This window comes from Chanos chanos, chromosome 7, assembly GCF_902362185.1.
Source record: "Chanos chanos chromosome 7, fChaCha1.1, whole genome shotgun sequence".
NCBI lineage: Eukaryota > Metazoa > Chordata > Actinopteri > Gonorynchiformes > Chanidae > Chanos > Chanos chanos.
Window position 1 is genome coordinate 26,995,592 of NC_044501.1, and position 16,468 is coordinate 27,012,059.

Consider the following 16,468-nt stretch of genomic DNA (forward strand, 5'->3'; position numbering starts at 1 on the left):
TTGTTCTTACTTTTTGCTCTTTCGACAATCCAAAAAATTTGCCTGCAAATCCAGTGTTCTGCACAGAGAAAATTATTGGTCACATCTGGAGTGATCCATATGGCCCCCAGTGAAAGAAATCTGTGAATAAAGGAATAAACGGAACAAATGTCATGGTCCTAATGTTTCTTAAGGTTATTCATGGACTCTCTCTTTAGGTAAAGCCTATGAACTCAAGAAAACTAAGGTACTCTGCTGAACAGAACTGTAGCAGGTGGGCAGAAACCACAAAACAACCAGTTTACACTTTATCACCAATTTTCTGTCACAGCCACAAAGAATGGACAAAAAGTTGTGTTGAGGGCAGTAAAGTTTGCATGCAGGAAGGGGTTGTGCTGTCTGACTTGAACTAAAACAGGAAGACTGCAAGTTTTTATGCATGCTAACTCATCATTAGCAAACACTGACTATGTTAATTCATCTAATTTGAGAAAATGCCAAGCTGTTACTTCAGGTTAAAAAAGTACTTGTTCCTACAACTGACATCTCCATTGGCACCCTTCAAGGTTTTCTCTATTGGTTTATTTTTAGTAACATAAATTATATGTTTCCTTTCATTGAAAGAAGATAAGATCAAGGTGTTGCTCTCACATACATGCAAAGGAATAAATTTGATATCAAAAAGAGAAAAGGAGTCCTGCTTGAGAAAGAAAGAAAGAAAGAAAGAAAGAAAGAAAGAAAGAAAAAGAACATGATGCCCTCATTCTCACAATACACTCAATGATGTCATTTGCAGACTGGTAAAATTTCCATGAAGACATTTTACAAACCAAAATGTGAAAACACCACCCTGTTGCTACAGCTGCATAGGCAAACACACTACTGTTGCATTTATGTTCAGTGAATGTATTCTATACATTTCTCCTAGCAAATCCAGATGATAGAAAAGGGCAAATGCAATTTATCTTTCAAAAAAAGAGAGTGAAGTCACAGAGAAGGAGAGAGAGAGAGAGACGTAAGATTGGGTAAGAATAGGAGGGAAGGTTGCAGTTCATTAATTGCGAATTACAAATTGGAGGTAAATTATACCGGAAAATATTTACACTAACTCAGTTTACTCAGAATACAGGGCGACTGGCAGTCAAGGCTAAGACGACCGAAAGCAGGTAAAAAGCTGGAGGATAAATGTTAGCAGACAAAGCACTGATTACAAACTTACCGTTAAATTCACTGACCCTCCAAGGTTTGAAAGAGACCTATCCCTAGCGAGGCATCCAAAAAAAGCACAGCGCAGGTGTCTCGTGTACATATAGGGGGGGGGGGGGGGGGGGAGGATGGAGAAAATGGGTGGGGTTACAAAGAAACAAATACTGTACAGTCTTGAGCAGCTTCCGACAAAGTGCTAATACGATAACTGTAAACTGAGAGAAGCAGTGTTATGGAAGGTTACTTGTCCATGACAATATCTCTGTTACCATTTTTAGTAAGAAGTTGCAACATCATTTTTTTTTAAAAGAAATGTGTCAGTAAGAAATGTCATGAAAAATGTTAGCGGACCGTCCAATAACTTCAGCCTTAAGGCACGAGGGAGGATTTTTTTTTTCTACAGCAATAGCCATACACAAACAACTTTAACCTTTTTAGAGTGAGAGATTAATGCAATTTTTCTGTTGTCCTACAATTCACTTGAATTTTGCAGAATTATTCCTACATGTAACACATGTTAAATGCTCTACTGAACGACGTGGGTTTGCAAAGCTTCTCGTAGGAGTTGAAAACTGAACAGAAACTCTATGAAAATAATCTGTCTCTGAGGAGGCACGAGGACAGGAAATGTGTGTCGGAACATGAGTTTAGAGCTAGCGCGTGTGATCGCGTCTGAAAGCTCTCTCTCTCTCTCACCACATCCTGTTTTGAGTCCCTCTCAACAGTACCGCAAAAGTGACACGTTTTTTTGCAGCTCGAAAAATCATTTATTAAGTACCAAACGCGCGCATATACCCTGTGAATTGGATTCGTTTTGGCAGGCAGACAGAGATTCAAAAGTTAGGTTTTATATCTGAGTCGTAGCAAGATAAAGAGCTGTAGTTATGGGGACGCTAATGTTTCTTCTATAGCCGACTGGCTCATACTTGAATTACAAATACAGATAGCGAAGGTATCACTGTTGCACGAGTGAACTCAGATAGAGCACACTTACTAAACTTTTCGTCTATTTTGGGATACCTTTTTCCCTTCTTAGCCGCAGTCGTGTCGGCTGAGCAGAAACGGTGGGGGATGAGTAAGGCAGGGTATGAAAACCTGAGATTCGTAAAAGGGGGCGGGTGTTGTTGGTGACGAGTGTCACAACAAAGAAAACTTATAAACTACAAATGAAATCAAAATGTTTCTCAAAATTCTGATTTTCGAGTAGGTTTATAATTTATTTATTTCCAGTTATCTAAACAGTTGGATGATCATCTACACAGTAGCCAAAACCCCTAGCCTGACCTGGCCCAAATTTTTGAATTCCACACAAACATAAAAGAATTATCATGTAAACCCAGGGAAAGCAGCGTTAAACAAGAGACTTCTAAAAGGGGAATTAGTGGAATGTTTAGAATCAGCCACGGGCTAGCCCTTGACTAACGCTAACCCTCAGCTAACACACGGCACAGTTTACTTTTAATAATTTTGTACATAGGAGCTGTGGAGCAAACCTCGTTCAGTACAGACCCAGCTCTTACCTCGTGAAACCCGATGACAGAGACATTAACAATGGAAAACACACTTTCCTGCCAGAGCAGAGTATATCTATATCACAGTAAAAAACACTAACAAAATACTCGACCACCCCTCAACATTCGAGTACTTTTGGTTTGCCAAAACTATGAATTACACAAGAATTGGACTTCACCTGTATTCGAACATCTTAGCCCCCCCCCCAATTCTCACTTGGTGTAATGTTTTATGTTTATATATTATGTGTAAATGATAACACATATGAAAGCCAGGAAAGCACAAGGGAACAGAAATAATTTAAAAAATACTGGACCAGACCTCTTCTTCTGCTTTCAGATGAATGTCTGTCATGAGGCCACAACTAATCTCTTTGACACACATCTGCAAAGTTCAGAGCACGCAGGCACACACACCAGAAAATTAATTAAGAAAATCAAGAAATGAGGAAGACTTTGAGCACATCCTTGATTGTAGTAGTCATTATTAAAGGGAAGAATTATATGGTATACTACAAACAAAACACATAATCAAATAAAGAGCAAACACAGCTGTGTCTGATAATCACCAGACAACCACAAGAGTTGCCTTTAAGTTATTCTCAGATATGATCTCATTTTTTTAATCATATATTTCAATCAATCATCACTGAATTCCTTCTAACCAATACACAGTTTCTATAATGAGAAAACACAAACATACACAGAGTACATACAAGAGATACGGACCAAAAAAACCAAACAAATGAAAAAAAAAAAAAAAACATTACAAGAGCTACATTTGTTAAGAGTTATACCATCTCAAAGAACTGCTGGTGGAGAAAGTGGAACTGTGAAGTCAAAAGACCTACATAGGTATTCAGTCCCTACTGACAGCATTTGGGTCTCAGTCAAAACACTGATACGCAGTCTCGAGTACTGATGAAGACCAGTTCTAACAATTAAATACAGCATGTGGGATCATAATGCTAGCACATCAGTGTAGTCCAGCCATTCCTTTTTAAGTTAATACAGTCACAATATATTGGAAGATTAGATGAAATACATTGGAAGATTAGATGGAGTCCAGATATACTTGAGGGTGGACGTATATTCTGAACCTATCATCTCTCAAAAATAGATTAGTGTTTGTATTCAGCAGCAGATATGATAAAATAGCCCTCATCCATGTAAAATATGTCAAGAGAGGTGAACTTCCGTTCTATTTAACCCATTCCAGTCCTTAGCGTCCATGTTGTTTTTGTTTGACAGTTATAATATGGTCTGTCTAAGCTACTAAACATTATCATTTCCAAACACAATGAGCTGTTGTGTTCTATGAAAGCAGCATTATGAGGATTTGAAATACCACTTAACTGTAATCTATTCAGTCTAATTGATCTGTAGCTTTACTGTCCCTTGGTTACTGAACTACATTTCCATGTCTCCTTCACTGCAGAGGTAAAAGCTACTGTGAGCTAAAGTAAGGCTAAAGGTATCACGGGTATTGTAGGCATTGTGGTCTCACACGTCGCCATCCTCAATGCGTGCCAGCTGCTGCTCCAGTGCATCGATGCGATGGCCGTGGGCAAGGACCAGGGCACGAAGGGCTCTTACCTCCGCCAAGACCTCGCACAGCTGGTCCTCCTGAGAAAGAGAGAGAGAGAGAGAGAGAGGAGAGAGAAAAGTATGTTAAATGAAGTTCTTAGTGACAAAACAAGAACGAACAGAAGAACGTGTCTAACAAAGAAATTAAATAACTCCAACTGTGTATGTGTTTATTTGTTTATATGTCTTCCGCACAACTAGCTTTAGGGTTTGTAACTTATTTGTGACTGTGTTACACAATGACCAGAGTTTAGCTCCTCTGTTACCTCTATTAATTTTACACTCGGTTAAATATTGTTTAACCGGGCAGAAATCACTAGGATGAGGCCACTTTGCATTCAAGTTCATGCAAATATATGTTCACAAAAGCGCAACATATGAATGTTCCCCGAAAACTTTTTAGCCTATTTTAAGATCACACTTCAGAGTTGAGTGTTGCAAAAACACTTGGAATAACAGTGCAGTGCAGCTACCTCGGTCTTCACTTTTTCAGCCGCCTCCTCAGTTTCTCTGCTAAGCACTGGCTGCCCGGGCCTCTCGTTCTCCGTCTCCTTTATTGTCGTGGGGTTTGCCTGATGAGGCAGTTTAGGCCTGGACCTCAGAGTGTCTCTGTGTTTGGAGGGGGGTGGTGTGTACCCACCACTGAGAGACACTAGGACTGGGGGAGCATCCTGTCCCGCAATCCATTCTTCTGCTAAGAGGGAGGGCTCCAGCCCTGCGGTGTCAGGATACAGGTCTCCCTGGAAAAGATCTGACTGGAAGGATAACAGAGAGAAGTTGTTTTTAACACTTCTCTAAAGTCCATATCATGCTGCACTGACTCACTGAAAGTGGAACAATTTCTATTGAAGTCTGTGGCAGTCTTTTTCGTAATTCTAAAATGTGTCGCATCATGCACATACATGTGTAATGAGTGATAAACGATATTGTATGGGTTTATTTTTTTTACTCGACTCCTTTGTCTCCAAACAATGTTTACAGGCAGAGCTGCTCTTGATAGTTCTTAGTTTCTTCAGAGTTTCCTTCTGTGTAAAACTGTTATTGTGTCTATTTTGCCGAAAACACTTTAGCGGTACTAAAGAGTTCTACATTTAGGCTCCCCAGTGGTACGCCTGGTTAAGGTGCTTTCTGAGGCTGCAGGTGCTTTGTGGTCTAAATCCCGGCTGTGCTGTACTTGCCGACAGTGCCAGGGTATTCTAAAAAAGCCACAGCCATGTTCTCCTGGATGGATAACTTGGCACACATCCAACTGTCATTTATGTCGACCTTACCTTCCGCGGCACTGTCATGGATATCGGCTCCACCTTCCTCTCGTGAAGCTTGTAAAACCTGAGAGAGATGGAGAGGAAGATTGAAAAGAAAAAGGAGAAAATTAAGTGGTGGAAGTGAACTTGCTTGACTTATGAATACACAGATACATTAAACTCAGTTCAGCTGCCACAGGTCTTTTCAGTAACAGGAGCTGGGACAAAGCCGCAAACAGACGTTGTGTTAGCATAAGGTAAGCACCTGGCTATCTCACACTTGTTGACGTCTACTCCTCTCTTGCTTAGGAAGCCAGCTCCTCTCTGGGGCTCTTTACTACTGTACAGACTCAGGAAGTGTACATAAGGTGACTCATCTGTCACCTCAAAGTACCGAATGGTACAGTCGCCCTGTGAGACAGAGAACAGGAGAGAAGATTAAACCAAAACATCCTGCCACAGAGGATATTCTGTAACTGAGAATTTCTGATTCATTATTCGGTGGACTTGGAGAAAACTAGAGACCCACCGAGTTCAATAAGATGAGCATGAATTATTCCCTATACATCAGATAGAGCAAAGTACACTCTTAGCGTGACACTACATGACATCAAATACAAAGTTGCAGCAGTTACTGTTTTCTCTGTGTTGGCACTGGGAACATGTTTGAAATGGTAAACCTCAGTTCTCAGTCCCACAAGTGAAACCTGTGCCGTGTATTGTGTTTAAAGCTAAAACTAGCAGCATGAATGGACTTACCTTTCCACAGAGGTAGACCATGTTCGTGTCTGGGTCATAAAAAGGCAACAGAACTCCGTTACTAGTGTCCATTTCCTGAACCGCCATTGGTTCAGACAGATCCCTCTGAACAAACAGAAATCCAAATCAGAACTCTTTCATTATGACAGCAAATGCATTCAGTGCTAAGCTCATGGGGATGCTAGTTCGGGTGTGAAAGGGAAACACGAGGAAAACTGTGCAATACACAGACCTCTAAAAAAAAGTCAGTGTATGAATGCTATTCTCTACCAATCTACAGTGTAACAACTGCTGTAATACAGATACAGAGGGTTGAATCAGAACCATTAACAACCAAGTTCTGATAGGTTAAGAGAACGTTGTGGAAGTCCACGGTTCCCCTCTCCTCACCGTATCCCAGAGTGCTAACTGTCTCTCGCTCATGCGGCTGAAACCCGTTGTGAGGATTTTGCCGTCGGCTAAAAACACCGCCCTCATTGGCCTCGAGCCCTCATGTGCCTTCTCTCTGACCTGGATAATGTCAAATCGCAAACAAACAAAGAAAAAGTTAACGCCAGTGAGACAGACTGCTCTGAAAACGCCCGGATACACATTCTCGGATGACAGTACGGGAGAAGAACGCCACCTTGAGGACAGTTCCGCGTCGTGGGTCAATGATGCGCAGCGCTTTGTCCTTACAGGTGGTACAGATGGCGCTACCCTCTCTGTTCCAGCTCACGCTGTAGATCAGGTCAGGGTGGGCATCAGTAAGCTGGTACACCAACTCACCGGTGCCAATGTCCCATATACACAGAACGTTATCGCAGCCTAGCAGGCAGATACGCACACATGCGCGCACACACACGGGCACACACACAGCAGTGTAGAAACATGTTAGACCAGGGTTTCTAATTAAAGTCAGACTCCAAAGTCCATCACTTTTAAACGTCATCTGATTATAAAAAATAAAACAAAACAAAACAAAAAAACAGAAATTATTTATCAGCCTGCAATGGCAGTTGATCACTTGCAATTTTTCTTTCATATAAAATGTGATTCGTCTACTTGACTTTTTAAATGACATTAACAAATTCTCTCACTGAAAAGAAGATTTCAAGTTTTTTCACAATTTTCCACTAATTCCATGACCCACGGAGACCCTGTGTCTGTCTGCATTTTATTTTTGGAATTTCTTCACTGGTAACATCCAAAGAAACGTGTCCCAGTTTATCAGACTGGAAAATGTGCAGTGGCATTGAAACGGTAGTCAATAACAGTGAGATAGGCCTCACAGCTCAGCAGAAGAACTAGCAAACCTTGACCCGCAGACTGTATATTTGCATTTTAGGGAGTAGGCTCTGTATCTTAATGCAAATTCTGTCTGATTTTCCCTTGACAGAGACAGTTGTATGACTGATAAAGTTGCACATAACACTTAATCCTGATGCTACCAACATATTCGAGAAATCTAATTTAATGAAATCTTTTGAGTTCGTTCATGTGGAATGTTAGCAGTCTGATAATTTATATGTGGCTGCTTTCAGAACTGATTTCACACACACACAGAGTAGGAAATTACCAGCAGTAAGCAGGATGTTGAGGGCAGTCGGGTGCCAGGCTACGATGCCCACTCTCTTACTGTGTCCCTCCAAAGTCACTATGGCATCTGTCAAGGGCGCGGTCAAACCCCCATCAGGGATCTGCCAAATCTGCCACCAGGACACAAAAATAACACACATCTTCCACCAGAGTACAAAAATAACACAAACCTACCACCAGAACACAAAACAAATAGAAACCTGCCCCAAGAACACAAAAAACAAGAAAAACTTGCTACAAGAACCCAGAAATAACACAAACCGACCACTAGCACACAACATTTAAAAAACAAAAAATAAATGTTTTTCATGGGTCTTTTTGCAGCACAGCATGTCATAAAGTGGCTTTAAAGAATCCCCAGCTTCAAAGCCCAGATGAGCATGCCTGACCTAACAGCAAGAAAGGGAAATTCTCTCGGCTTTAACACTGAGAAGAAACCTCCACGTCAAGACAAGAGTCTAATGGGCAAGTCATTTTTGGATGCCAACTGGTATCAGTGAATCTGCACTTTAGATCTGTTAAACAGAGCCATGTCTGTGCGTAACACTGCCTGCCCTAGGTCCTCACCTTCACCGTGTAGTCCTCTGAGGCGCTGGCGATGACATTGTCATCATGTGGACACCACTGGATGTCCAGCACTGGGGCAGCGTGACCACAGACTGTTGGTGTCGTCTGGTCCACTCTCCCACTCTGGGGTAAAACAGAGCCACACAGATATCAATGAAAGTTGAAAAGTCATTACCCTAAATATTCATCAGAGGGTAATGTAATACAGAAAATAACAGGTGAACAGATTAAGGATATGTGTTGGTTCAGGCCTGTATGTAAAGTCTTGCTTAACTGAGAAAACTGAAAGTCCGTTTACATCACGTACAGTCTTTCACAGTCAAAAAATATTCTAGCAGCAACAATTCTGTGATGCCTACTGTAACAAAATATAGCTAGCAATTTTCTAGCTCTTTTGAAATTTCTTTACATACATTCTCTTTTATTTCAGCTTGTTTGAGTTGAACTCCCTCCACTCAATGTCTAAAGACAAAGTAGCTCGTGATAAGTCATATAAATGAAATTCTATTTATCACGAATCTATAGGTAAACTAAGAAGGTGCGTCAGACACTCACTTTGCTGATGGGCAACACCAGGAAGGCTCCGCCTCCTCCGGCCTCCACGATAACGGCTATGAATTTAGGATTGGCTGCGCACAGAGGCCCCTCCCATGTGACCCGTGTCACCCTGACGTCATCAAGACAATGCTCCGCCTTCCAGGCCTGAGCAAACACATGGCGGAACTTGCTTTGCCTGACCACGCCCCTTCGGAAAGACATTTCTGCGGATGACAAGATCGCAAAAAAAATTCTTTTCACAGCGCTTTGCGTGAATGGGAACACTATATAGAGTTCAGAGCATCATAACAAAAAATTTTTTTTCTTAAATATTTCACTCCTTCCTTTACTAATATAGCACTCGCGAGAAGAACAGCAAATTAGTCCATCTGATCATTTGAAGTATTATTTACTTTATTTATTTACTCTGGCAATTTACTTCTGTAAATACAAATTGAGCATGTAATTGCGAGTGAAAAGAGATAGAAAAAGTATCACAATCTGAAATCTGATACGTCAGCCAACGGAATAGAGAACTGACCTAAAAACAAACGTATACTGAGTTACTGTGGAGCCGCTCTAAACGGAGCAAGCCCTCGATCCAGTCTCCATAGTCTACTTCAGTCAAGCCTTAAACTGGTCTACTGATTTCAGTGTGTTCTAAATTGTACAGGTTTCTAATTAATACTCACCCTACAGCACCATGCGGGTGCAGTCATACACTAATCACCTCTGACTGACATAATCTGCCGTGTGAGTGCTGGATTAGGTAAAACACGTAGTCTCACAGGATAAACAGGAGAACAGCGCATTTCAGGGGTAAGCATCTAAGCTTTGTAATTCTGTTATGGGCAAAAGGTTACATCGTCCCACCGCACCACATAAAGTTGGCAATTGTTATCTTATCTTTCTGAGGTGACTTGCCACTTAACTGTTCATTTTGTAGCGGGTTCGGTCGCATATATACTACTAAGTGTGTTATCAAGGGTGTCAAAGTGAGACTGGCTGCTTTTTGTCCATTGCAACACAAGAAGCTAAGGCGCTCTCACGTGACAAGCGTTTTCTCTACACTCTTTTAAGGTCTTAAACCGAAACAGACGTTAAAGAGCTAAACTCAATACCGCAAAGCCTTCATGCCAAAACCTGTACTGGGCTAAGACCCGAGCAGGCCTGTGAGTTGTCTACATCTGGCAGACAGGGCCGGTCGGGCACTCAAAATGAGTTACTTGTTCAATATAAGAAATCTGTCTCTGTATGCGTTGTGCTAAGTGATCTGTGACCAGTATCGAAAAGCTGAGTTAAGTAATTTTCATCCGAGAGTTGTGTTCGCTGACAGGGTGGTTTACAAGGTTTCATGATTATGTGCATTTTGTTTGTTTGTTTTTTAGAATTTCCCATGTATTTCCGCTGCGGTCTTATATCGAGCACGCTGTTTCTTAGGATGCTGGTAAGTGAATGAAATGCGAGACAGTCGGTGAATGAATGGGGAGTTCTCATGTACTCAGATCGGGTGAACAGGGCTTGACGTCGCCGCATGGGCAGCGAACTGTTCACTGCCTAGCCTGTAATGTAGGTTAAGAAAAAATTGCTGCGCGCGCACAAATCCTATTCACACCACTGGAGAATTCAAGGGCGCAGGCCGACTAACATCGCAATTTGAATGTCAGATTAGAGTGGGAGTGGCGCTCGCGTTAGGCATACAAAACAGTCAAAGCGTCCAAAAGGTTCTACATCAATCTGCACAGAAAGCGTGAGGTGTCGGCTACAGATAATTTAGATGGGACAGGACCCGACCGCCAGTATCTCTTTGCATCCAACAATGTATCGGCAACATCAGCTAGCCTACTATTGAAACTGTGAATTAGACTAGACTGAGGTAGCATTATTAACTATAAACCACTGTACCTCAAATTCGGGTATCCCTCAAAGTACTTGGTTGATCAACCAAGAGAGATCGACAACAAGAACTGGAAATCGGGAAGAAAGCCTACGAACAAAACAATCCGTCACCAAAGGCAGCTAACTTAATCCTCTCCAGACGCACAGTCTTGTGTTCCCGATAGGACATGAGCACCGTTTCCTGAAAAAAATAATCGGCTACTAATTAAACTGAGGGTCATAGAGCGTAATCCCAAAATCCCCAACCACTCCCGTGCTCACATTATCTAAATTAAAACTTGAATTTTGAAGTGTTACAAAACATATACAAAAAGGATATGCAGAGACTAAAAGTGCAAAGACAACACAGACACCTGTGCTAGCGAAAAGAGAATGGATGCTGCTTAAGAGCAGAATTCCTGAGAATGCGCCTGGTACTAACCGCTGCGTCCACGAATACCGTGAAGTCATACACAGCGCGAGATTTCATCAGTATTTTTTTTCAAAGTAAAGGTTCCCAATTGTGGTCCATCCGACGGTGGAGTACTCCAGGGGGAGTCTCTCCCTCCCTCACTCAACGATCTTCACTGAGACACAGACCTGTGCTTATGTCGCCAGTACACTTAAGAAACACGGTCCTCCAAAGTGTATCGTGTCGCCCAGTAACAACTCTAAGCGCTCTCTCTCTATCTCTTTCTCTCTCTCTGTGCATATGTAGGCACATATTTGTATATAAATGAACGTTATGGTTTACAGAAGCTGTATAAGTTGAAAGTAGTACCGATAACAAAAATGGAAGGATCAGTTATCACTGAAATGGCCTGTGTGTTGATTAAACGTTAAGTTATCTGGGTTCCACAAACAAGCCCTTGATTATTTGAAACTGATTTTCAAGCATAACGTTTCTCCTCGTGTTATTTGGAACACTCAGTTTATACTATCAAGCTGTAACCCTTTTAATTTCTCTGTTTATTTTTAAAGACTGGTTGAATTTTATTTGTTTCAGAATTGATTGTAAGAGTAGATGTCCCCACTGTCAATGATTTTGCTGCAAAATCTTGAGTAAACATTGCTAGACAACTTTGAAATGCATTCCTACCAATCTGTTATTATTTTTTAAATCTTATGATTTATTGCAATGTTGCTCAATATGTTCCTCTGCCTTCTATACAAAGAACTGGTACCTGAGATATTAAATGTGCCAGTCGGTTAATTAGAATCTCTATCGCTACATCAGACTCTACGGCTGCCTGGAATGGTGTAAAAACTAATTCCTATGTCAAAGGGTTGTTGTTATATCTTACTTTCAAGCCTCGTAATAAAATAAGAGGTACATATTAAAATCATGAATCATTAACAAAAAAATAAAATGGAATGAAAACAGCTCTCTACAATTCTTCTGTTCAGCTGAGGATGAAACTATTCTTCTTTTTTTTTTTTTTCATTTGTCTTTAAATATGTCTGGGGTCAATTGTCTATAGTTTTACTGCCCATGTTCTTCTGTTTCATTAATATCCCTGACAGTATGGTACATTTTCACTTTGTCGAAACTGATAAAGATTTCGGAAATCCTCTAAATCTCATCTGTATGTTTGACAAATTCTACATTTATATGTCTAGATGTCTCAAGTCCCAACCTAACTCATGAACTTACAGCTGCTTTTTTCCTCCCATCATAAAGTCACCTCCAATAATAAAGCCTCAAAACTATAACAATGGACTTTCTGTATAAGAGAAATTGTAAGTCACCACTTCCATATTAGGCTACTGCTTATTATTGGTGCCTTCACTCAACTTTGGCTGGCACGTTCCAAAAATCTTACAATGGCTTCCTTGTTATCTTTTTGGATAAAAACTTAGAAATTACAAAACAAATAAATTACAGGAGTACCATTTTCACCAGTTTTCACTCGTCCCGCAAAGGAAATTTCTCCGGAGTACAATGCTGGATACGGGAATAGAGATTCAGTCTCTTTATGTTTACAAAAATGTCAAAATAAAAGCCACTGTTCCTCGACGTCATAAACGCTTACCAAAGAGGGAGAGACCATCCCTCTGAAATCCTCCTAAAACTTTTGAAATGATACAAAACGCGTGTCTCAACAATTTTTCAGCATCTGATTTCCTCAAAGGTAAATTAAAATAAACTTCACTGACGCAAACATTACCAAACCTAATTAATTTCACTTTTTGGCTTCACACAGTAACCCAACATTTCCGCAAAAACGCAGACAGATACGATCTCCAAATTTCTTGTTCCCAACATTCCACTATGCTCCCACTCACTGATGACTTTTGCAAATATCCCAATGCCATCCTTATCATTAGTGCCAAGAACATACCGTTAAACTGGAGCTACAGTTATGAGCCGCAGATCCAGTATAACAATGGAGCAGATTGTTAACGAAACATCCTCCAGTTATAGAAACCTCTAAGAATAACAATAAACAATCCAATGTGTTTACTGAGAACGAATGCTTGTGGCACTTTGCTTGCTGATGAAGTTGGAACTCTTCGTCGGCTCTCCAGCTCAACTCTTCATTATCGCTTTCCATGATTTTTCTTCGTCGATTTCATTTTAATCTTGCGGTTTTGCACTGTTTAAGGCTTAAATAAAATATTAAGTATGGGGTTGTGGAGGTAAGAGTGCTAGGGGCTGGGTTCGAGGCGATAGCAGATGCTATAGCTGCTGTTAGGTTTTGTTCTTTTTTAGGGGCAGCTTCGCGTGAAATTAACACCTAAGCTAACCTACGAGGTCGGTGTTCTTTTTCAGCATTCATGTTTGTATGTATTTTTAATTATTTGTTTGTTATTTATGTTAAGAGTTAAACATGAGCCTGTATTTGAATTCTGACTCATTTATGCGGACTCGTTTATTCAGTAAATTTGTGTGTATATTTTTCATTGAAAAAATGAGAACAAGAGGGAGAACAAAATTCCTCGCACAGATATGAGTTTTCAATATGAAAATGACTTGTTCGGGGGAAACAGGGAGTCACCGAAACGTGGACTTCATCAGAACAGGCCAAGCCCAACGGGGACGAAGAATTTAGGAAGCGTCGTGAACTATTTGTTGCAATTCCACAAAATACCATAAGATGTCGCCCGCACTAAGAAGTAAAATACGTAAATATACTGTAGGCCTATTTGAATCCTCAACGTGAAGAATATTGCCTAAGGAGTCATTCAAGAGTGATACAATAGGTGTGTTTAATCATATCACCACCAGTGTTTGTGATCTGGTCATGTTTTGCCGATGTACAGTTAAGAGTGGTCAACGCAGATGTTACGTTTGTGTTCTAAAGTCCTCTCGCTCGGTCTCCTTGTAGCTCGATCTGTCTAAGTGTCCACAAGGATGAAACTTGCAATGCAATAAATGCTAGTGGGATCAGTTGGGGTTTCTGAAGGAGATTTTACCATAATGGCTCTGTAATTAGTACTGTCACAGCAGTAGTTCCAGAGTGGAGTGTAAAACCAAGAGTCTTTGTTCCACTTTTCTTTATAATTTGTTTTCCTTTTTTTTTTCTTTTGAGCCCTTCACGGAAAGTAGAGGGGTGTTCTTGGGCTTGTTAGAGGATAGCTGAAGTTGGGAACTTCTGAAAGATATAAAGAAAACTTCTTAAAACACGAGGATGAAGAACTGCAGTACCAGAAATACTGTGATATAAAATGCACTCACCAAATACACAAAAGATACCTCTGAGCAGAGTGAGTCTGAGTGGCAGTGTCTGAACTCAGTTTTTTTTGGACCATGTCATGACTTTCATGAACTCGGACGCGTTTGCGTTAACAGCCGAATACCTGGATGACAACATAATGAACATTTTTACAGTTTAACATATCTCAGTCACCACGGCGGTTCTGCCGTTGCGACACCACCAAACACCTCAGTAAAGCATCGTGGCTATGACGAAATTAGTTGTCGTTCGCTTTCGTTAGAAAAAAAGGGGCAGCGACGGAAGAGACTTTCATAAGCAGCCATTTTATTAATTTAAACAATCTTCGCCTTAAGAGAGATGCAATGTGAACGAGGCTTATGCTTCAGAGTTTGAGTCAAGTCTGAAGTCAGTTTACGTCAAGCGGATCATGTACACGAACTCGCGTTACCATTTCTCTGTTAGCCCCAGACCGTCCACTGGCCGCATGATAAAAATCACAGATGTGTCTGAACCTCTGATACGGTGAAAGATGATATCACTAGTCACCCACAGAGGTTAAAACCGTCAGACTGAAGAATGATTTTGTCTTTATTATGTAGTTCAGTGCTTTCAGTAAGTTTGAGGGTGCCTGGCCAACCTGGTCAAGGCTAATTATGGCACTCCGTTCTATTCCATCTTCGACCCTGCACTGTTTCAGTTAGAGCCAGACGGGACAGACTGGAAGAGACGATACACATAGGGCAGAATGAAGATTCATCAGGAGAAAGACTGAAATACACAAGTGTGTCATGAGACCTGACCAGGCCTATGTCTGTCTGTCTCTCACATACACAAACACAAGTTCACATAAACACACACACACACACACTACAAGGCAAAAACACTGGATTCAAATACAGCCACCCAAATAGTTTACATCATATAACATTTTACATTTTCAGATTAAATTTAAAATACTTACAATGATAGCACAGAACGGGAAAACACAGGTTAAGGCATTTCAAGGACTCCACACAGTGCTAAAATAACATAAAAGCCATTTATAATATAATGCTGAAACCAAAGGGTGGGTGGAAAAAAGCAAAAAGAGGGATGATATCTCAAATTCCAGACATAATGTAAAATCTGTCTTTTTATGTAATTTTTTTGCACCCTTACATATAAATGTCACTTGGCTATGCCAAAAGGGTTTTTCAACCATATATGTAACAATTTTATAACTTCTTCCCTGAAACTGTGCAGTTTTCATTTGAATCGACGCCATCCATACAAGGAAAACCAGTGCATGTACCAACAGGTTCAAACAGGAAGTTGTTCCAAATAAACATTCCTCCAAAAGTGTTAGTGATGTTAATTTGTAGATAACATGATCTGACTGTGTGGTCTCCTCTTTGTTTTGGAGCATGTGTTGTTTGACGCTCCTGGGATCCCTACTGATTGTCTTACGTGATTATTATATTTGTTGAGGTTTCTCTGTGGCTTAAGCTTCTACCTCAGTTGTGTTCCGTTCCTTGATGCCAGTCATAATACTACAAACCTCAAGAGTGAGCTTGAGCAAAATTAGTATACATGGTCACACAGAGTGTGGGTTCACCATGACTGGCCTGTCCGGCGTTACATCTGTGTACAAATTCGTACGCTCATACAAATATACAGAAATCATTGCAACACACATATGAAAATAAATGAATGCAGTTGTGACCTTTTCAAATGCCAAATTGAGAGGTTTAACGGTTTATGGTCAGATTCGAGTCGCTGACTGGCCAAAGCAGACCTGGTTTTAGGGGTGTTTTGGAATAAAAGTAACCATTTTGTGGTTCTGTACCAGAGCTCTCTAAAGCGCAGACACCAGACCCCAAGACTGAGAGGGGACAAGTAATAAATAATAAATGCAAGAATATAACATATTCATTACTGCAAATTGAAGAGATACTGATGGCATAGGTTCATGGGTGTTTAAAAC

General features: G+C 40.7%; 1 protein-coding gene across 1 annotated transcript; it reads right to left on the reverse strand.

The window, feature by feature from the left end:
• Positions 1–4,199: 4,199 nt before the first annotated feature.
• Positions 4,200–9,193, reverse strand: coro1b (coronin, actin binding protein, 1B). Its single transcript, XM_030780120.1, has 10 exons — positions 8,987–9,193; positions 8,432–8,554; positions 7,845–7,974; positions 6,912–7,093; positions 6,677–6,796; positions 6,287–6,391; positions 5,793–5,938; positions 5,555–5,612; positions 4,757–5,038; positions 4,200–4,322 (listed from the first exon to the last, which is right to left on the reverse strand). The coding sequence occupies exons 1-10, from the start codon at positions 9,188–9,190 to the stop codon at positions 4,200–4,202; spliced, it is 1,473 nt and encodes a 490-aa protein (XP_030635980.1). The 5' UTR covers positions 9,191–9,193.
• Positions 9,194–16,468: the final 7,275 nt, after the last annotated feature.